Raw genomic sequence first — 22,248 nt, forward strand, 5'->3', positions numbered from 1 at the left:
TACCAAATTGTCAGAAACAGCTTGATTTCAGGGTTCCTGCCCTGTAACATCTTTCCTCTCAAAAAGTAATTATGATTCTACCATCAGTCCAGTTGGTGACAGATACATGGATCATGTTGTGTGAAAAGGCATCCAACCAGCTATTCCTGTAGTCACCTGCTCTGAGAAGCAGCCATTGCATTTCAAATTTAAACCTTGGGTGCAACCCTCAGTTGTGCGTGCACACACACACACACACACACACACACACACACTCACACTCACGTAATCAACACTGTTTTAAACAATTACTAAGTCTGAGTATATCTTTTTTAAAGATTTTCAATAAAATCTAATGTTCACAGAAAACTCTCATAAATGTCAAAATTGCTGTGGGCAGGAAAGGGGGACATAGCATTTTCTTGATCTGCTGTAGCAATTTATAGATTTCGGGCCGTGGTTTATAAGAATGCTAAATGTTCTGGAATTGCAGCTGTTACTGATCAGTGATTGAGCCAGATTTGTGTTATTGCACCATGTTCTTGCTTGTACCCAGAGAGCAGTAAAGCCTCGATATAATAAAAAGCACCTGCATTTTAAATGAAATTTCAATTGAAAAACTTAACAGCCCTTCAAACTGCAGAATTTAACGCAGCCCAGTAAAGCTTAAATAACACTTTGCCTCCGCAGGCTGAGGGGTTTGCATTCAAGGTGACTTGAGTGTGTCGCATGGTGAAATTATTTACAATTAAGGAATTTCTCTGGAGAGCTGCAGAACATTTGCTGTTCCACAACACCTAGGCAGGCATATGGTGGGCCTTTTTCAGTATTCATGGAGCCTCCTGAACCTTTATGATAATTGAATCAGTTAGAGTGCTGAGTGGGGGAAGCGTAAAGCCTGTTAACCCGAAGGTCAGAAACGTGCACTGTTTATTTGTCAGCAGGTGAAAGAGCTAAATCGGCGGCTTCCGTCACAGTCGTCACAGCAAAAAGCGCCTGTCATACTGACAGGGAGTGGATAAATTGCAACACATGGATTAGAGTGGTAGACAGAGCCAGGCCTAATACGGAATAGATAATGAGAGATGCTGAAGGGTTTTACTGGGCCGTGAAATACGCAGGTTTGTTATGATAGTGTTACTGATCAGAATTAGTTACCGCGGCTCCAGAAAAATGCAGCGGAAGCTAGAACTTTGGTTACGACTGCCCTCTTGTATGTTTCTCTCCTAACATCTTTATTTCAAAAAAGTTCTTGTGATATTTTTAATGCATAGCTTTCACAAAAAGGAGGGATTTTAATAAAGCCATCTTAGAAAAGAAAATGATAATTTAATTCATTAACGTTCAACAAGTACTTCTTGCACGTTTAAGAGCAAGCCAGTAATGATCCTTGTCTATACGATGCTTCTCCAGGTACTTATTGGCCTTTGCCAAGAGCTCAATCTCATACTCTTGTGGGAGAGTTAATACTCATTTTAGCTTTGTTTTGGAAAGATACGGGAAGTTTCCAAAAGCAATCACTTCTTCGTTTATTCTTCTTTATAGAACCTGGACCCATAGACCCTCCGATTCTTCTGGATGTGAAGTCAAGAATGGTGTTGGTCACCTGGCAGCATCCTTTAAAGTGCAACGGGGTCATTACCCATTACAACATCTTCCAACATGGCCACTTCTGCTTGAAAACTTCTGGAAATGTCACTAATTGCACAGTGACCCACTTACGCCCGTACACTGCCTATAAGTTTCAGGTAGAAGCTTGCACTTCCAAAGGGTGTTCCCTCTCACCAGAGTCCCAGGCTGTGTGGACACTCCCCGATGCACCAGAAGGTATCCCAAGTCCAGAGCTGTTCTCCGATACCCCAACATCCGTGATTCTATCTTGGCAACCCCCTACCCATCCCAATGGCCTGGTGGAGAACTTCACAATTGAGAGAAGAGTCCAAGGGGAAGAAGAGGTTACTGCCCTGGTGACTCTCCCAAGAAGCCATCCCATGAGGTTCATCGACAAGACGTCTGCTCTTAGCCCGTGGACAAACTATGAATACCGCATACTGATGAGCACTCTTAATGGAGGTACAAACAGCAGTGCTTGGGGACAAGTGACCACGAGACCCTCACGGCCCGCTGGGGTGCAGCCCCCTGTGGTGGATGTGCTAGGACCCGACGCAGCCAAGGTAAGATACAGAGTGTTCTGTCTTCTCCGCAGACTTGGAAATCTACCCTGGAGCGACTCTGTGTTGAACAGAGCCATCTACTGACAAAACGTACACATTTGTTGTTTCAGGCGTTCACTGGAGAAACTGGGTTTTGGCCTTTGGCCCAAACCATCTTAAATTCGATGTCAGGTTTTCATTTCTCCCTGTACCCCCTTAATTATATTGTTGAGATGCTTCCATTTGCCTCACACACCTGAAATGCTCTGAATGCCACCATGGGATGCTTAGCTTAACCACCACGTCAGATTTAAATAGATCAGAAAATGAGAAGAGGTGGGGAATTACGGAGGAAAGGATTAGCGTTTTAACAAAAGCTCCAGTTACAAATATTATGATTTTTTGAATGATCAAAGAATCAAAATGCTAGGGCAAGAAATAAAAATAGCCTATTCCTGGGCTATCTAGAAGCTGTTCAATTATTCACTTCATTCTTCTGGGAATGAGCTCCAGAGGAAAGGGTAACTACCATTGTTTTGGCTTGCATACAAACTTCATTCAAGGGAAATTAGTGTAACCAAACAGGAGGGAGTTTTGCAGCTTAGAAGCCTCTTTTGTGTAAATACACACATGCTTCCATGGATTCAGTCTTGTACTACTGCCAAAAGCATTGGTACGGTAGCTTGCTCACCGGAGCACGAAACAAAGGACATTTGCATAACAGCAAAGTTCATCTGTTAAAATTATTCCTTGGATCTATGCTGTGTGTTCTCCCTCCCTCACGGAAAGCAAACACTAAGTGATGCTGAGGAGTGTAAATTGCTGAGGAAATTAAATTTAACCAACAAACTAAAATCTATTTTTTAAAGTCTAGATTATTTAGTCTCAACATGAGAATGGTCAGAGCAACATCCCTTCTTGATAGAAATATCACAAGTGTATAGAATTCTGTTGATAAAACACTAAAAGGAAATTCACTGGAAGTAGGTGATGTATGATGTTTATTGTATGAATTGGGTAATCCTAAGAATTGCTCGTCATTCAAAGAAAACACAAACCAAAAGAAAACCCCAAACTAACCTAGAGGTATTAATCATTCCTGAAATTGATTAATACCTTTTAATCCTAAGAGAATTTTGCAAAATTTGGTGGCAGCACCAATCAATACAAAGTGACATAAACACAGTCCCTTCACAAAGGCAAAGCTGGCTAATGGACATTTTTCTGGGTTCTTTCTAACAAAAATGTAAGAACTAGGAAGATCTGAAAGATAACAAATATTTTCAGAAAAATGATGGCTCAATGCACAATTCTACTTGATTCAACATCTATAAGTGATGATCAAAAGTATTCAAAACAAGGTGCCTGGCTTTTTCTTTTTCTTTTTTTTTCTTTTCTTCCTGTTTTGATTTTTGTAACCTCATCTAGGAATGAAACATCCATGGCTTGTCAGCCTGTTAAAGTCAAGTCTGGATTAGCTTGGCTTGGGAGCTGAATCTCACAGGTGCTCACCAGGTCAGGAATCTTAAAGTCTCTAAGAAGGTGCTTGAAATAGAGACATTGTACACTTGTGATAATTTTTTTTTAAATTTACACCTTTATTACTTCTCAGTTTATTTATAACTAGAAAAATCAAAAGTTATCAATGAAGAGAGTCATCAGGAATATTCAACTGAATCTAGTATTGGATTATATATGTTTAAATAATATTAAAACAACATATTTATGCTTCAGTATTATGGGCTCAGTTAGGTTCAGAAAGGTCTTTAGACTGCCAAAGTAGATGTTCGAGTGACATAGCTTATCTGGTAAACAGAGGCAGTGTGGCACTAATACAATGATTTCTCTTTATAAAATACAGACTTGTGGTTGCCAGAGGGGCGGAGGGTGGGAAGGGATAGACTGGGATTTCAAAATTGTAGAGTAGATAAACAAGATTATACTGTATAGCACAGGGAAATATACACAAAATCTTATGGTAGCTCACAGAGAAAAAAATGTGACAATGAGCATGTATATGTCCATGTATGACTGAAAAATTGTGCTGAACACTGGAATTTGACACAACATTGTAAAATGATTATAAATCAATAAAAAATGTTTAAAAAAAGATAACACTTAAAAGTTAAAGTTGCAAATAGGTAAAATATGGGGAACAACAGAAGGATGGTCACTTATGACTTGGTAAAGACATGTTTTCAACATTTATCACAGTCATTCCAAATATTAGGGTGAAGAAAATTGTCAATAATATTATCGACAATAATAATAATTTCAGTTCTACTAACATTTATTGAGCATCTGTAAGTCTTCATGAGTGCCTCTTTTAGGCACGGATGATACAGTGGAGACCAAGACAAAATCCTCCCTTCACAGAACATACATTTTAGACAAAGCAACATGATAAATATATAAAACGCTCAGAGTGAAAAAGACTTGGAGGCAAAAACAATTCAGGGTAAGGGGAGTGAAGCACACCCACCACCAGGCCAGTGGGTAGAGAGCAAACGCACCGCCACGGCACCCTGGTTCTTCCTGCTTTGCCCCAGGCGGTCTTTTCACCACCACACCCTCCGAACTTGCGGTGTAATAGGGTAAACAGGGAAGCTTCACATACTCAGGCCAGCAAGAAAGCAGCCCACAGTGGCACCTCAGCAAGTGTAAAAAGGTGTGCTATGACTTGGCATAGATGTGAGATTTAAGAAGGGAAAGTTGCATGTTGAATTCATATTCTTAATATCTTATCTGAGTATAAGGAAAACAAAATAATATGTAGTGGCAAAGAGGTTGTGCTTTCTGACAAAGTGAGAGCCGCATACTTTGATTTGGTATTCAGTCACTTAAGAAAATTCATTTCGTTGTATAAAGTTGGTAAAAAAAAAATACTCTACAAAAACGTTAAAAAGATAGTTCAGTAAAACTATATATAAACTAATTTCATATTATGACTATAGACCCAGAAACTTCTAAATAAAATGTTAGCAAATTGAATTCAGTATATTAAAAGAATGATATATTAAGAAAAATCTGGTTTGATTCCAAAAATGTAAGGATTTGATTCAAAAAAAAAAAAACTTGTAAGATTCAGCAGCCTTTGCTAACAAAAATTCAACATAAAATCAGATTAGGAAAAAGTCAATTTATAAATTTGTTACACTAAAGTTTTGAGTACAGTTGAGGACTAATAAGGATAAAACGTAGGCATAGCTAAGTTTTATAACTGACACAGCAAAAAATCTTTTTGCGGATGGCACGAGCCTCTGAGCTGTGATGGCCCTGTTCACATCCCCAGCTGTCACAGCTGAAGCAGAATGACAGACAGGCCCGCAGTTCTCGGCATCTCAGGTGGCACAGTCCTCTCTTGGCTCAGATCACCAAAACCACCAGTCTTGGTGTGTGCACCACAAGGAACCCTCCTGCACCCCCCGACTGTGCCCACACATAGCTTTACTAGAGTGTGTACTCTTAGCGTTGCCTGTTTATAGGTTTTTTACTAAACCGTAGTAAAAGGAATTGTCTTAATCATCATTCTCACCTATTTTGGAAGATAGGCTGGTCTTTGATATCTGCTTAAATCAAACCATTAAAAAATTATAAAATCTTATACAAGGAAATAAAATAATAAGGACGACTAATACTCAATGAGTTCCTATCAAGTTCCAGGAGTTGCTTTCATTGAATCCTTACTACAGCCCTATCAGATAACTGCTATTATGTTCCCATTTCACAGGCAGGGAAACTGAGGATTGAGAGATTAAATAACCTACTTAAGATTACAAAAGGAGTAAGAGTTGGAGTTCGCACCCAAGCAATAATTGTCCAAGAGTCCATCCTGTTCTCATCTTTGCACTGCATCAAATGGAGAATGGACTGTCTTCCTGGATGGAAGGACTTAATTCCATAACAAGTCAGTCCTTCCAGAGTTAACATACACACCTAATACTGTTCACATCAGAATGCCAATAATGTTTGTGTCTTGTTTTGTTTTGTTTCAAGCCAGATAAGATGATTTTAAACTGTAAAAAAAAAAAAAAAGGCTAAATCATTGAAATATTCTGGAAAATTATGGTAGGAGGAAAGAATAGTGAAGTAGCATCTTTCTGAGTATTTACACTTATTGTAAAGTCACAGAATCACAACAATATGGTTTTGGCATAAGAATAGACAGATAGTTATTGGAACAGACTGAATGGTTTAGAGAACAGATACAAGTATACATGGGAACTTGACCTATTGTAAAGTGACATTCTATTTCGCTGAGAAAGGATGGCTTGCTTGAAATATGATACTGGCCTAACTGATAATCCATGTGTAAAAAAATAGATCTATCATGTCATAATTAAATGCTAATAAATTAAAATTTAGTGTTAAAAATTAGAAAGCTTAGGAAGAAAGGAATTTTATATGATTTAATCATTAAGGAGCTCTTTCTAGAGAAAAACAAAACTCTACAGCCTTAAAAGAAAAGATAGTCATATTTAGATAGAAAACAATTTGGTTTTTGTAAGACATAAGATTTCTCACAAAAAAGTTGACCTTCAAAAGATTTATTGGGAAAATACATCTTTAATACATTATAGAAAAATAATTTCCTCATATTATACAAAGAATTTCTAATAATTTATGATAAAAGGCAACTCCATAGAATACAGAGTATAAATTATAGATAAATAGTTTAAATAAGAGGTTATACAAATAGCCAATAATATTTGAAAATATTGATATCTTACAAAAAGTCAAGGGAATGCAAATTAAAGAAATAATAAAGCAATTTGTGCAAAACCAAAAGGAGTAGTCATTTACTTTTTTCTTCTAGTTTTATTGAGATATAATTGACACACAGCACTGTATGAGTTTAAGGTGTATGGCATAATAATTGGACTTACATACGTCATGAAATGATGACCACAGAAAGTTTAATGAACATCCATCATCTCATATAGATACAAAATAAAAGAAAAAAAATTTTTTTCTTGTGATAGAACTCTTAGGATTTACTCTCTTAAAAACTTTCATATATAATGTACAGCAGGGTTAATTATTTTAGTCAAATTGCACATTACATCCCAAGTACTTATTAATCTTATAGCTGGAAGTTTATACCTTTTGACCCCCTTCATGAATGGTGTCCCCCACCCACTCCTGCTTCTGGCAACCACAAATCTGATCTCTAAGAAGAGTAGTAATTTCAAGAAATTTTTGAGGACCCCGCTCATGGACACTTTCTTTCATTGTTTGTGATAAAGTGACTTCAACCTTTTTGGGAAGTAATTCATCACTAATGGTTAAAATTAAACATATATTTTGGTATAGCAATACTTGGTAATCTATATAATAAAAACTAAGTGCAATGGTATGCATACTTGCATTTCCAAATGCTGTTTTTACACTAAAGTAATGTCAATAGGGCAATAACTGAATAATTGGTTTTCAACCATGAACGGAATATTATGCAACAGCAAAAATGATAGATTGTGTCCATGGTCTATTGTTAAGTGTGAAAAGCAAGTTGCAGCGTAATAATGGATGGGTATAAAATATAATCATTCTGTTAAAAAATTAGAGAAAGAAAGCTTAGCTATGTGTGAATATATTTACTGTGTTTGTGTGAGAAAGAATGGAAAAATAGATTCTAAGCTATCACCTTTTTACCCTAAGAAGGGTGGGAGTTGGGAGGGATGGGAGGAGGTCAAAGAGAAGCGTCATAATTTAATTTTCTTTATTTATCTTTGTTTTTTTCCTCTGAATACAAAATGCAAATTGAATATCAGAAGTTTAAAAATTAATATTAACAATTTTTTTAATTTGCATTTTTATTGAAGTATAGTCAGTTTACAATGTTGTGTCAATTTCTGGTGTACAGCGTAGTGTTTCAGTTATACATATACATACATACATTCATTTTCATATTCTTTTTCATTATAGGTTACTACAGTATATTGAATATAGTTCCCAGTGCTATACAGTAGAAACTTGTTGTTTATCCACTTTATATATAGTAATTAGTAGGTGCAAATCTTGAATTCCCAATTTATCCCATCCCACCTTCATTCCCCCGGTAACTATAAGTTTGTTCTCTATGTCTTTGAGTCTGCTTCTGTTTTGTAAGTAAGTTCATTTATGCCTTTTTTTTTTTTCTAGATTCCACGTATAGGTGATATCATATGGTATTTTTCTTTTTCTTTCTGGCTTACCTCACTTAGAATGATGACCTCCAGTTCCATCCATGTTGCCGCAAATGACGTTATTTTATTCTTTTTTATGGCTGAGTAGTACTCCACTGTATAATTACACCACATCTTCTTCATCCATTCATCCAAATGTCGATGGACATTTAGGTTCTTTCCATATATTAATATTAACAGGTTTTAAAGGAAAGGAAGAGATTTTGAAGGAGAACCTTAATTGTACTTCAACAAATGTTTATTGTGCACTTTATTCTGTATGAGAATTTTTGCCAGGGAGTCAGTTGTTGAGAGGACTTACTATATGGAGTCAAAGATTTTCACATTCTCTTGCCTTGTGGTCATCCATATTTTGTATTAATTAAGCAATCTTAGAAGGATAAACTCATATCTAGATATGAGAGCAAGGATTGTCTCTTCACATTAAGTACAAGGAAACTGAGGCCCAGAGATGTTAAGTGTTTTGCTGAAAGTCTCACAGCTCTGGTTGAATAACCTGGATCAAATATCAGGGCCACTTATTCTTGGCCCATTCTCAACCCATTATATCAATCTTAATGAATACTCTTATTCATAGAGTTCTTCAGTAGGGTTTGATGGAGTTCAAGAAATTAGAAGTAAGTTACAATGTTTATGTGTATCACGTTTTTCAGGCCTGAAGCCAATCAATTAACCTGCATTCATAAATTTTTGCTTACAGCAGGGATCTTTGCTGGTGCCTTGATTATTTAGGGCCACCCTTCTGGGATCTGAGCGGGTTGAGAAAAGCAGTGGCTCCTTAAACAGCTACCCACCTGTCCTATTTTCTGCAAATTTATAACTAAACAGAAAAATGGAAATCTAAGCAGTTAAGAACCACACAAATAAATCATTATGGTAGGCAAAGCATCTCTGAAATAAACATTTTATTCCCAGCCAGAAACTACAGTTCTGTTTAAAAGATTACAGTATGAAAGTATTGTTTTAGAGAACACACCTCTTGCCTACTAGGTCAGAGACATGCCCTTTGGTCTGAGTTTCTGGGGCTGCAACAATAATTTACAATCCTTCCTATGAACAATAGATATATAAAAAGCCACAGGAAATTAAACTGACTAGAAGAGTTTTAATCACATATATTTTGGCCACACTATAGTAAATGTAGTCTTAAGCATGGAAAGAATATAATCCAGTATTTAGCTAGCTGGCTCCTTAAAAAGCTTGGGCACATTTATTTTTAATAATAGCTCCAGGATATTTTCAGGAGGGTGATCACATTAGATGCCGTTTCTGTTAGCCAACTGACTATAATGACAATGGCTTTCTTCATCTTGTTATAAAAGTCCTTCTACAAATTTTCTGTAGAAGCAGATCGTGTCTTCCAACTCAACACTGTCAAAAAGATAGATCTTCCTAAGCCTGTAACTTTCTAAGTGAGAAAAAACAACTAATTTCTGGATGTAAACATTTACAGTGGAGAAAATTGGGATTTTGGTTTTTTTTTAGATCTTCAGATGGCTGTCTCCAGAGTCATTACATCAAATCTCTTCATCTCAGCTGCATAGGTATTCAAGTTTTATCTTATGAATGCTTTTCTCAGCCTCAGTAACTGAGTTCCAAATCAGTTCACTCTCAGCTCAACTGCTAACGCAGACTACCTCCTGAGTTTGAATTCTTTCAAGTGCTGCCAGGCCTTGACCTTAGTCTCAGAGTATTCTGGTTCCAGAGACAAGTGGTATCCACGTGTGAGTCAGGTAGAGCTGAGCTGGGATGACCCTTCCATTTTTCATTTACAAGTACCCAGAAACCCCCTAAGTTTGATCTTGACTCATTTTTCGAGTCCACAAAGAGCACTGCACCTCAAAAACAAGGAGAATCCCAAATCCACTCTACCAACTTTGCTTGCGTTAGGCTTCTTTGGTCTTTCCTACATCCAGGAAAATCCTCTATGTTCATAAGGAACAACGCGTCTAAAACTTCTCTTCACCAGCACAGTGTGGAGTTCTTCTAGAAGTTTTAAAAATTAGTAAGGATTTCAAGCCATGTAGTGAAATTTAAGTAGATGTCAGGTCCTTGTTAACTACACATTAGGACAGTAATCATTAAGTAGCTGCCCAACTGACATGTGGGAGGAGCCCATTTTGCCACCAAGTATTAGTAAGAATACCAGAATCTCAGGTCAGATTCCTTCTGGAAGACATTTTTTCTCTTTGATTGAAGATAGAAAATTTTGGTCCACCCTTTTCCATTCTAATCTTTCTATTATTCCTTTCGGACTTTGATTTTGTATAGAATTAGCACTATAGATATTAATATATCACTTGGTGGAAAAATCAGTTTCAAAATATCTGTATGCTAAGGAAAAATTTAATCCAGTTGTCCATGACTGACATTACTTACTGAACTCCCATCCATCTCTGGGTAAGTGGCATTTAATGGGCGTACACTTTAAGGCCCTCCTGTCAGGAAGCTTACAGTCTATCTGGGAGATGAAATACATAAAAAAAATTTAAGGAACATTGCAAGGCAACCATAAAAGAGACAAGCCAGGAGAGCATATAAATAAGTGATTTTTTTTTAATGGCCTGTGCACATTTTTCTTGGGTCCTTTCTCCCCACAAGAGCATGAGTGGGTTAGCACCATGCCCTTACAGTATTTAACCAGAAAGGAAAAGGAATGTTAAACATTATTACAAAATTTTGTTGTTTCTTCTGATGTTCATGTCTGTGACTTAAACAGGATCATCCTTTGGTTGCCGTTTTAAAGCTTCCCACACATCTCTTACCTTTGAGAATAGGAGGTGTTGTTATCGCTTTACCTGCTGTATTATGCACTAGTGAGAGTCAGGAACACAATTGTGTGTTCTCAAAAAATGCAATAATGTCCTATGTGCCCCCACCACCATCCAAAAAAAGAGTAGTGACATATTTAGAGTACACACTAACAACGCAAAGCAAGGAGTTCTGATGCTTCATTTAATTGAGTTATAAACAAGAAAACTATCAAATCCTGCTGCTGCCCCATCGGTGCATGTGGGTGTGTGAATTTCCTCCATGTGTGTGCTCTGTGTCCTTCAGGACACCCACGGTGGAGATGAATCACTAAGCTGTGTAGGAGTTTGACAGTCTTAGAAAGTATCCAAACTGAAAGCCAGACCCAGGAAACAGGATTTCATTTAGTTCCTGGTGTAGTGCTAATTGAGCCGAACCCTTCATTACTGTCTAGTGCAAAGGGCTAAGCTGAAAGTAGGCATTTAGGAAGGGACTTAACTGAAAACAAGAGAGGGCAGAATTCTGGGTCTTGTGAGCTACCGTTGCTCCGCTCCTGTGCTGTCACACTGATTCTGAGTTGGTCTTTGATTTCAGGTCACTTGGAAGCCCCCACTTATGCAGAATGGAGACATACTCAGCTACGAGATTCGCATGCCTGAGCCTCACGTCACAATAGCCAATGTTACTTCCTCCTCATTGAGTCAAGTCATTCCTCATCTGATTCCGTTCACTAACTATTCTGTTACCATTGTGGCTTGCTCAGGGGGCAGTGGGTATCTAGGAGGGTGCACAGAGAGTTTACCCACCCATGTGACCACCCATCCCAGCCTCCCCCAGGATCTTAGCCCGTTGTCAGCAATTCCGCTGAGTGAATCACATGTTGGGATTTCTTGGCAGCCACCATCCAGGCCAAATGGACCCAATTTGAGGTAAGAAAAAGTATCTGTGCCTTTGGATTTTGTTAGCATCTTGTCTCTCCAGGACTAAAGAAGGGGGCTTTTTCTCACATATGAACGTAGAACTAATTCCTTAATGGATATTCCTCACTTGTATCTTTCATACAGTTTCAAATTGTGTTTCTTGACTTACATGGAACCGTGAAAGTTCATCAAGGTAAAAATATCACAATATTGTGAGGAACTAAAACCCTTGAAACAACAGTCACTGTTCTCTGATTCTCCCTCTCTTGATTTTCAAAGTATATTTTTTATTATATGTTAAGCAAGCTGGATGCATGTTCTAAATGGCACATTTGCACATATACGCCTCAGAATTCCAAAGCTAACACAATCATTCTTTAGCACATCATTATTATCTGGAAGCTTGTAAAGAATGTGGTCAGACCTATGAATAAGATGAAAGAAAAGAATTGTGAGCCTGAAATGGCTTTGTAACAATTTGACACTTAGCCAAGACTCTGGAGTGGATAATAATATCATTGTTTGTAAAGTACTGATGGTCGAAGTCTTAGGAAATCATTAACTTTATAAGCTTTTTGTATTTCTTCTTTGTGTGAACTGGCAATAAAGTTTTGGCAAATCTGACAGAGAAGAAATCTAAAATGTCATTTTACTGACAATAGTAAAATGTGAATGAAGCTAATTATTTCTGTTTGCTATGTAGAAGACACTTGCACCAGAACAAAAAAAAAAAAAAAAAAAAAAAGAAATTGAGTATCTGGGAAAAACTTTGTAACCGAAAATTAAGATGTTTTCTTTGTGTTTACACGTGCACACCACATATTCATGCCAAGAGACAACCTGAATTTTGGTAATAACATTAGTTGTGATAATCCCGATGTGTCTGCTTGTCTTTTGCTTTAGATACGAGCTTCTGAGACGTAAAATCCAGCAACCACTTGCATCAAATCCCCCAGAAGATTTAAATCTGTGGCACAATATTTATTCAGGAACTCAGTGGTTTTATGAAGATAAGGGTCTTAGCAGGTGAGATTACAAAAACTATAAAAACAAATGCTGCCATTTAGTTTGGGGCATGTTGAATAGTTCAAAGAACCTTAGTGTCTTCATTGTGTGAGCGAGTTATCAGCTGTGCAATAAAACATGTTTGGTTATTATCTGTGGCATTAATCATCGAACTGCGACAGTCAGCTTGTTTAATATTTGCCATCTTAACTGCATGCTGAAAATAAGCCCTTTGAAGTCGAATTTGTAGATGTTTGAGCTTTAACCTGTTGCCTTTGTCACAGCTCTTACCAGACACGTAATAGAGGAATCTGGAAATACTGACCGTGTACGAAACTGGGGAATTTTGGGACACTTGTAAAATGCTTGCTTTTCCAGGAAATAGTTATGTCATTGATTCAGTCCACAAAAATTATTTAGTTATTAGGCTGAGGACTTGAAAGAATGCAATCTAGAGTTGGAAGAAACCCAGAAATGGGCAAATATAGGCAAGGTTGGAAAAGAATCCTTCCTGGGAGAGTTAGGAGAGCTGGACTCGGTTTCACCTGGTGTTGCAGGACTAGCTCTGTGGCCTTAGGTGAGTCGCTTGACTTCTCTGGGCTTTACCTTTGTTGTCTATAAAATAAGGATCTTGTGACTTCTAAACCTTCACGAATCCAAGCAATGTAATCAAATTGAAAAAAAAAAAACCCACAAGTATTATTTTATGAAAACTTTTCAAACATTTATTTCAATAACTTTTCTATCAGGTTGATTATTTTTCTAGACTCACCACTGACCAGCTCTAGTCTGAGCTCTGTGTATGACCTGGCCTTGTCTCCCAAGCTCCCTCAGCATCTCCCCATCACTGCCTTTTCCCCTGTTTTCCTCCTCGAAAGCCTGGCCTAGGGTTTCCTGGCGCACTCTCCTCCTGGTCTGAACCAGCTGCTTCTTTAACGTATTTTCATTGCACACCGCTTCTGTGTCACTGTCATCTTTGTCCTGGTCTGGCTACACCCCACTTTATCTTCAGATCCGCCGTGAACAGGGTCTTGTCTTCACGACTTCTGATATCCAGTCCCCACTTTAGTGCCTGGTATACAGTGAGCGCCCAAGAGAAGTTAAATGAAAGGCTGTGTTTAATAATATGTATGGGGTTGGTTATTTAATTTCTCTGTAACTTAGGAATATGAGCCATGGGATTATTATCTTTGGGGAATGTATAAAACTTGAGAAAATTCTCCTGTCCTTCTGAAAGGGTGGTGGTGGAAAGACAGTCTAGGTATTGTGAGGTTCTTGAAGGGAGGCAGCAGGTAAACCTAATGAAGCAATAAAATGAACCATAGCAAGCTGCCATTTTTGGAAGCCAAAAAGATCAATTATTAGTACATCCTTTTTTTATATCCAAAAAAATTTTTTAAGACAAATGACAAACTAGAGGATTATTTGCATTATGTATATCAGACAATGGGTTAAAATCTTTTACATGTAAATAGCTCTTTCAAATCCTTAAAAAAAAAAAAGATGAACTTCATATAGGCAAGGATATGAACAAGATATTTTTAAAAAAGAAATACAAATGTCCAAAAGCATATAAAAATGTTCAGCCTCAATGTTGATGAAATTCTCATTAAAACCATGGTTCTTCTAAGAATCAGTCTGGTTTTATAAATCTAAAGCCCCAAAACTGGGTATACTCTGACCTAGAACTCTCTCATTCCTAGAAATTTATCCTAAGTAAATCACTATGTGTCCCCTTTTTTCAGATTCCACATATGAGTGATATCATATGACATTTCTTTTTCTCTTTCTGGCTTCACTTAGAATGACAATCTCCAAGTCCATCCATGTTGCTGCAAATGGCATTATTTTATTTTTTGTGGCTGAGTAATATTCCTTTATATATATGTATGTGTATGTATATGTATGTGTGTGTGTGTATACATATACATATACATATACACCACATCTTCTTTATCCAGTCATCTGTTGATGGACATTTGGGTTGTTTCCATGTCTTGGCTATTGTACATAGTGCTGCTACAAACATTGGGGTGCATGTATCTTTTTGAGTTGTATTTTTCTCTGGGTATATGCCCAAGAGTCGGATTGCTGGCTCATATGGTAACTCTACTTTTAGTTTTTTAAGGAACCTCCATACTGTTTTCCATACTGGCTGTACTAATTTACATTCCCACCAACAGTGTAGGAGGGTTCCTTTTTCTCCACACCCTCTCCAGCATTTATTGTTTGTAGACTTTTTAATAATGGCCATTCTGACTGTTGTGAGGTGATATCTCATAGTTTTGGTTTGCATTGCTAACAATTAGTGATGTTGAGCATCTTTTCATGTGCTTGTTTGCCATCTTTGGAGAGATGTCTATTTAGGTATGCTGCCCATTTTTTGATTGGATTGCTTGTTTTTTTTGGTATTAAAGTGTATGAGCTGTTTGTATATTTTAGAAATTAGTCCTTTGTCGGTCGCATCATTTGAAAATATTCTCTCCCATCCTGTAGGTTGTCTTTCCATTTTGTTGGTGGTATCCTTAGCTGTGCAAAAGCTTTTAAATTTAATTAAATCCCATTTGTTTATTTTTGCTTTTATTTTCATTGCTCCAGGAGCTGGTTCAGAAACTACATTGCTGTGATTTATGTCTAAGAGTGTTCTGCCTGTGTTTCCCTCTGGGAGTTTTATAGTATCTGGTCTTATGTATAAGTCTTTAATCCATTTTGAGTTTATTTTGTATATGGTGTTAGAGAATGTTCTAATTTCATTCTTTCACATGTAGCTGTCCAGTGTTCTTAGCACCACTTATTCAAGAGACTGTCTTTTCTCCGTTGCATTTTCTTGCTTCCTTTGTTGTAGATTAATTGACCATAAGTGTGTGGGTTTATTTCTGGACTTCCTATCCTGTTCCATTGATCTATGTGTCTGTTTTTGTAGCAGTACCATACTGTTTTGGTTACTGTAGTTTTGTAGTATAGTCTGAAGCCAGGGAGCGTTATTTCCCCCAGCTCCATTCTTCTTTTTCAAGATTGTTTTGGCTATTTGAGGTCTTTTGTGTTTCCATACAAATTTTAACATTTTTTTGTTCCAGCTCCTTGAAAAATGTCATTGGTAGTTTGCTAGGGATTAACATATCCTTTTTTTCAACCTAAATGATCGTGGTTGTCCAACTGTTCTCCACTATTTTCAATTTATTATTTACTTAATCCAGCACCACTATATAATGATCATTTCAGTTGAAAAAAATTCATTTATTCAGCTATTTCTTTTTGCTTACTATACACTGAGAGGAGGAATGAAAAATGGATAGCCTAGCCCTTGCCCTCAAAGAGCTCACAGTCTAGCGTAGGAAGCCACACACACACACACACACACACACACACACACACACACACACGAACACACACACACACTTGTACATGCATTAATTGCTCTTATTACTGTTAACTACAGCATCACCAGCACTACCTAGGGAAATAGTTTGGAAAAGTAGCTGTCTGTGATTTGTGAACTCTTAAGCACCTGAACTATAGCAAATTCCAAAATAAGTAAGACTTGATTATTTAACATTCCTGAATCTGATTTTTAGTCATGATACCATTAGCAGAAAAAGAGAGTAAGTCTCAGAAAGTTACTTTTGTTTCTTCATAGAAGCAGTGAAAACTTATTAAAGAATTAGGACCAAGGCCAAAATTTTATTATTGAATTTTTAGTGATGGTTGAAAGGATTTTTAATGAGAAGTCCAAATCTAAGATCTAAGGAAAGAATTCAGTTCAATCCCCACAAATTAAATTGAAGCACAAATTGACATAAACATACTGATGACAACTCCTTTTAGAAAGGAAGGGGATGTGTAACAAAATGTGCTGAGCTGATATTTTGACTAGCCTCAGGATATGAAATGTCAAAGCATATATATTTTTTTCTGCTAGGACTAGGAAAGATTTTTTAAGTTATTCAAATAAACCATTATGACCCATGTAACCAGCTTGTTACGAAAAACAATATGCATTTTTTTCTAAAATTTAAAATAAGTGGCATGAGTCTTCATACTGTGAAACCTTTTTTTCTAACTCTCTACCCTTTGTAAGTACAAAATAAGCAGGGGCCCCTTCAGCCCAAGGGAGGTTCTCTCTCAAGTCTGAGAAAACTGGAAATTAGTCCACTAGTGGGCGCTGTGTGCCATGCCAGTCTTCCTGATTAAAATAAATGGTCTTATATGGTGGATGCTGTCATTACCCACCTTGACTGCAAGCAGCCAGGCTGGCCGCCCCTCCTGGTAGGCGAGCATCTCTCCCAGCACAGAAGGAAGGACAGGAGCAGTCAGCCCGCCTTCCTGTACATCTGTGTTGCTGCCTCCTTAATGAGCCTACCCTTTGACTTGTATTTGTCTTGTTGGCTTATTTGTTTGTCTGTATTTTTTAGGGGGAGAAACCTTTGAATTCTAATGTCTTTAGGACAAATACGTCATTTCCTCTTCCACCCAGACTCCTTATTTCCTTCATAACTTACATCCTCATAAATAAAGGGACCAGGGAAGTGTCTCTTCCCATCCTGATCTGATCTCACCAATAGCTACATCTGGAAACAGTTTTTCAATTGGAATGTCTCCTGATATAAAAAGTTAAATTAACTTGAGATTCACTGGGTATCCGTTTATGAATATGTTTGTGACAGCAAGTGTAAACTGAAGTTAATTCCTCAGTCACGTGGTCTGCTTTGGCTAGCTGTATATTCTAATACATAGAAAACACATCACTTTCATCTTAAATGTGATTATATTCTGAAAGTCACGTCAATGTAGTAGTTATTTTTGCCTTTGTATCTCCACATACAAGATGAAACTTTGAGCTAATTATCCAGATAATTTAGTTTAAACAAAAATACTTGTGTTCTTATGATTATCTGAGGTAAAGGGTGATTTTGTCTGAGTTAAGCAGCTAGCTGCCTGGCTACTGAATTTTCCTGTCTGTGTAAACACAAACTCGGTGTCACTGTGGGTTGATACTTCTTGTCAGTTTCTAACTTTTCTTCCTTAATAATTCTGTGCAAAGTGGCCGAGTTATAGTTGTTAGGGGAACTATCACTTCGGGTTTCTGACATTTTCATTAGTTGGATAATCTGGTAAATGTGCTGTTGTCGTCTGGTGCTGCCGAGGCGAGGTTTATCAAAAGGGCAGTGACCTCCTTCATTTTGAGCATCAACCCAGCCTTCGGATTTTCAGCACCTCACAGTGATCAGATAAAACTGCTGTGAACACAGCAATGGCATGTCCTCCTTTTCTGTTCTGTATCTGACGAAGCAAGAGTAAGTTATAAGAAATAATAGATTCTTTTTCTATTTTAAGAAAAATATTGACTTGTAGATTATAACTGAGCTGCCACTGAGTTTATGAAGGGAGGTGTGTTCTAATTCCTATTCCTTTCAATTATTTATAAATTCCTACAAGTATTTCTTTATCAGTGATATTCTGGAAAGAGACCTTCATGTGATTGTCAAGAATCCTCTAATTGCGTTATCTTTAAATGAAAGCATTCAAAATTAATAGGCATGCATCTTAATTTCGAAGAGTGGTTGGACTGGACTGTTTTCAGGTTTAAATGCTTACGATAAATATACTATAAAATCTATGTTTGAATCTTATTGACACATATTCTGATTTTTTAACCTGCAAAAATGAAATGTTTCAAGCTCAAAAAGAGGACATAGTTCGTGGGGGATAATATTCAAAAAAATATAATGTTTGTTTCCCTTCTTTATAATGAGATTAAATGAGCGCAGACAATATTTTCTGCTTTGCTATCATGGAAAGGACAGAGTCAACTCCATGACACGTGTTCCTGTAACATCAACATATTCAAGTTTATAGCTATTAAGAACTTGACCTCTACACGTGGAGGGTGAGTGGAAGGAATGACTTTCATCACCACCACCGTGAGGTTGATCCTGTTACTTTCTTCCTTAATATCATAATGTGAATGAAAGTTGGATTTACAACTGAAAGCCAACTTCTGTCAACATCGGGGTACCGTCTCCTAGCAATGGACTTAATTCAAAGTGAGCAGAGCTGTGTCTGCTTCACATTTAACTTAGTAGAGTCACGGTGCTTTTCTCCATTTTTTTTTTTCTTCTTTTCTTTCTCTGATCTAAATTTACCCCGTGCTGTCCTTTTCTAAGTGTCATCATGTGAAACCTTGCCTCACAAAAAATGAACCTCTGAATCTTGGAAGGGTGCATTTTTTCACAGGAGGTTTTATTGCCTAACATTTTCTTTAGGAAAAAAAAAGAAATCTAGTTTCTTTGCATTTCTTTTTACATGTCGATGACACAGTAGAACAAAGACAGAAATTATAGCAAAATTATTTTAGGTGTAGCATTCTGGTGGCGAAAGTGTAAATAGCGACAGGAATGTGACAGCTGTAACTTTCACTCACAGTCTGAAGAGTACCATGAAAACTTTCAAGTGTGATCATCGTTACCCTTCAATTTCCAAAAGCAGAAAATCTTCAACATTTTTAGGAAAAAAAAAGCTTTCAGCAACAAATAAATGAGGAAAAGAAAAGGTATCCACCACAATGGAAAATTTAAATAACTACAGATTTAAGCAGTGGAAGCAGTATTGCATTTTGGTCTGTTTGCTTATTTATTTATTCCCACCAAAGATTTGAGGGTGCAAGGAACAGTGTGCTATCAGAGTTTCTCAAATCCTCTGGTGTGTAATGCTGTGCTCCAGCCTGTGTTGGGTCGTGGTGGGCAAGGAGGAGAGTTAGGAGAAGGAGACACTTGAATGGCCTGCATTTTCGGAAGCATGATTTATATTGGTGACAATATTGACACATGAATTCTGTTAGGACATCAATAAAGTTGACACATTTTTAATTCTGATGAAAATCACCTGGGGCATTCTGTAGCTGCACGGAAGAATTTTACTGGTTCCCACAACACATCAGACCCTTTCAGGATACAAGCCTTAAGACATTTTGCCCTGAATAATGCTTCTTACTGGACAAATGTCTTCACTGACCAAATTATCACTTGTCATCATTTCTTAGCCCAAATGTTATCTCCTCTGTGAAGACTTCCTAACTAGATAAGGTTAAATGAGATGCTCTGTCTGATAAGTGTGGAAAGAAAAAAGGAGTAAACAAATAAATATTTTAAAGGTTCTTATTTAAAAACATATTTCTGTAAAACAAAAAAATATATATATATATACACACTCCACTAGGACAGACTTTACATTCACTACGTTTAGCATCTGGCATGTTGTTAGTGCTAATAAATATTTTTTGAATGAATGAACAAATTAATTTAATGAATAAAGTAACAGTATATCAAGTATATCAAACATAAGAGAGCGGTATAATTTTTAAGAAAAGAAACATCTTTTTAAGTTTCAGTAAGGATCCTTTCTCTATTGGGCAAGTAGATTTTTGTGTCACTGAGCAACCAAATTATATGTGACCTGAAAGTTATGAGACTGAATGCTTTAGTCACTATCTGTTTTATTTATAAAATTACCTACTTGATAAACAAGCAGATTAAAAACTTCATCATTTAACAGAATCTAGTTTTCTAATTCATTTGAGTAATAACAACTGAACCTTGAAATGAGTCTTGTTCCATAAATAAGATTTTAATATATATTATCTCTTACAAGGAAAAATACCAGAGTCACGTCTAATATACAGATTTACCATTTTCTGTGTGTAAATGAAAGGAGGGGCTGGATGATGGTGTCAAATGAATTAATCACGTAGGGAACAAATATTCTAACAGCCTAGTTTTCCTAAACTGACCTTCAAACAGTTGATTTTACTGGCTACCGTATAGACTCAGTATAAGTTTTCGTTCACTTTGAAGATTTCAAAAGCTTTTTTATACAGGATTTGAAATGGTACATTTTTAAAGACTTACCTAAGAAACACAATTAATTTTAAGGAAGATATTGATTGATAAACTTAAGTTTTGCCTGCTTCTATGATGTCAACTGACCAAGCATTTTTCTTTTAAAAGTACTCTTTTATTATTAACTAAATGAAATGTCCCATTTGATATCAATATCCAACACCTAAGTCCATCTAAAAAACAACATACTAAAGCGAATGAACAAAACATTTTAAGCAAACGAATATTTTCTTTTTTTAACATGAAGTAGCGAGATATATACCAACTCATGTAGTCAAAGATATATATACTTTCTGACAGAGACTGGGTTTCAGATGCAATGAAGACAGTATATTTTAGTATTTCATTTAAGAAAGTTCAAGATCCTACTTCCTTAAAATTTTTAACTCAACCACGAAAATTAAAGAAAATGCAAAAGGCAAATAAGTGAATGGCATGGAGTGAAATACCTACTGATTTCTCAATTCAATAAAATTGCAAATAGTGGAAATAACTTAATATTAGAAACGAATAAATCAGAGGCCCACCTAATCCTCTTAATAGCTGTGCAACCTTAGGCAAAGCCAGTTAACATCTCTGGTCCTCAGGTTTCTTATCTCTAAAATATATCAGATATTTCATTATTTAAAGCAGATAAACTCTAAACTCATCTCTCACTAAAGTTTTAATATTACAGTCATCCCTCCATATCTACGGGTTCTGTACCCACGATTCAACCAACCACAAATCAAAAATATTAGGGGAAAAATATTCCAGGAATTTCCAAAAAGTAAAACTTGAATTTGCTGTGTGCCTACAACAATTTACATATCATTTACATTGTGTTTGCAACTATTTACATCACATCTACATTATAGTAGGAATTAAAAGTAATCTAGAGATGATTTAAAGTATACAGAAAATGTGCATAGGTTATATGCAAATACTGTGCCATTTTATATAAGGGACTTGAGCATGAGCATCCTCAGATTTTGGTCCCCAGAGGAGTCCTGGAACCAATCCTCCGCTGACATCAAGGGCCAACTGTACTTTGAAAACGTGCATTCCAATTGTATGTATTTATGTGGTCTAAATTTCTTCCATCTAGACATAAATCGTGTATCTCACCATACCTAAATTATGATGAAATAGCTTAAAGTATTGTAGTAAAAACTAAGGCCCCACAGAAATTATTGACAATTCACCATTTTAGCGCCACCTGATGTTTTTAGTTCCACTTGCAGAAAAGAACCACAAAAATGGTATCACGTTAAAGCCACGAAGATTGCTAAATGTGTCATCGCATGAGCGTGTGGAAGAAAAATTCATATATTGTGGGAGACATGAGGCATCCAAGCTCGAGCTAAATTTCTTTTAAGCC

The 22,248-nt window shown here is 36.7% G+C and overlaps 1 protein-coding gene across 1 annotated transcript in view; it reads left to right on the forward strand.

Moving 5' to 3' along the window:
- The window catches only part of LOC105100345 (usherin), a 370,866-nt gene that overhangs the window by 165,339 nt on the left and 183,279 nt on the right, over positions 1–22,248 (forward strand). The window contains exons 18-20 of the mRNA XM_064477011.1: positions 1,525–2,153; positions 11,663–11,997; positions 12,892–13,014. Coding sequence (XP_064333081.1) covers positions 1,525–2,153; positions 11,663–11,997; positions 12,892–13,014 — 1,087 coding nt within the window. The remainder of the gene's footprint in view (positions 1–1,524; positions 2,154–11,662; positions 11,998–12,891; positions 13,015–22,248) is intronic.

This window comes from Camelus dromedarius, chromosome 21 (assembly GCF_036321535.1).
Source record: "Camelus dromedarius isolate mCamDro1 chromosome 21, mCamDro1.pat, whole genome shotgun sequence".
In the NCBI taxonomy this organism is placed as follows: Eukaryota; Metazoa; Chordata; class Mammalia; order Artiodactyla; family Camelidae; genus Camelus; species Camelus dromedarius.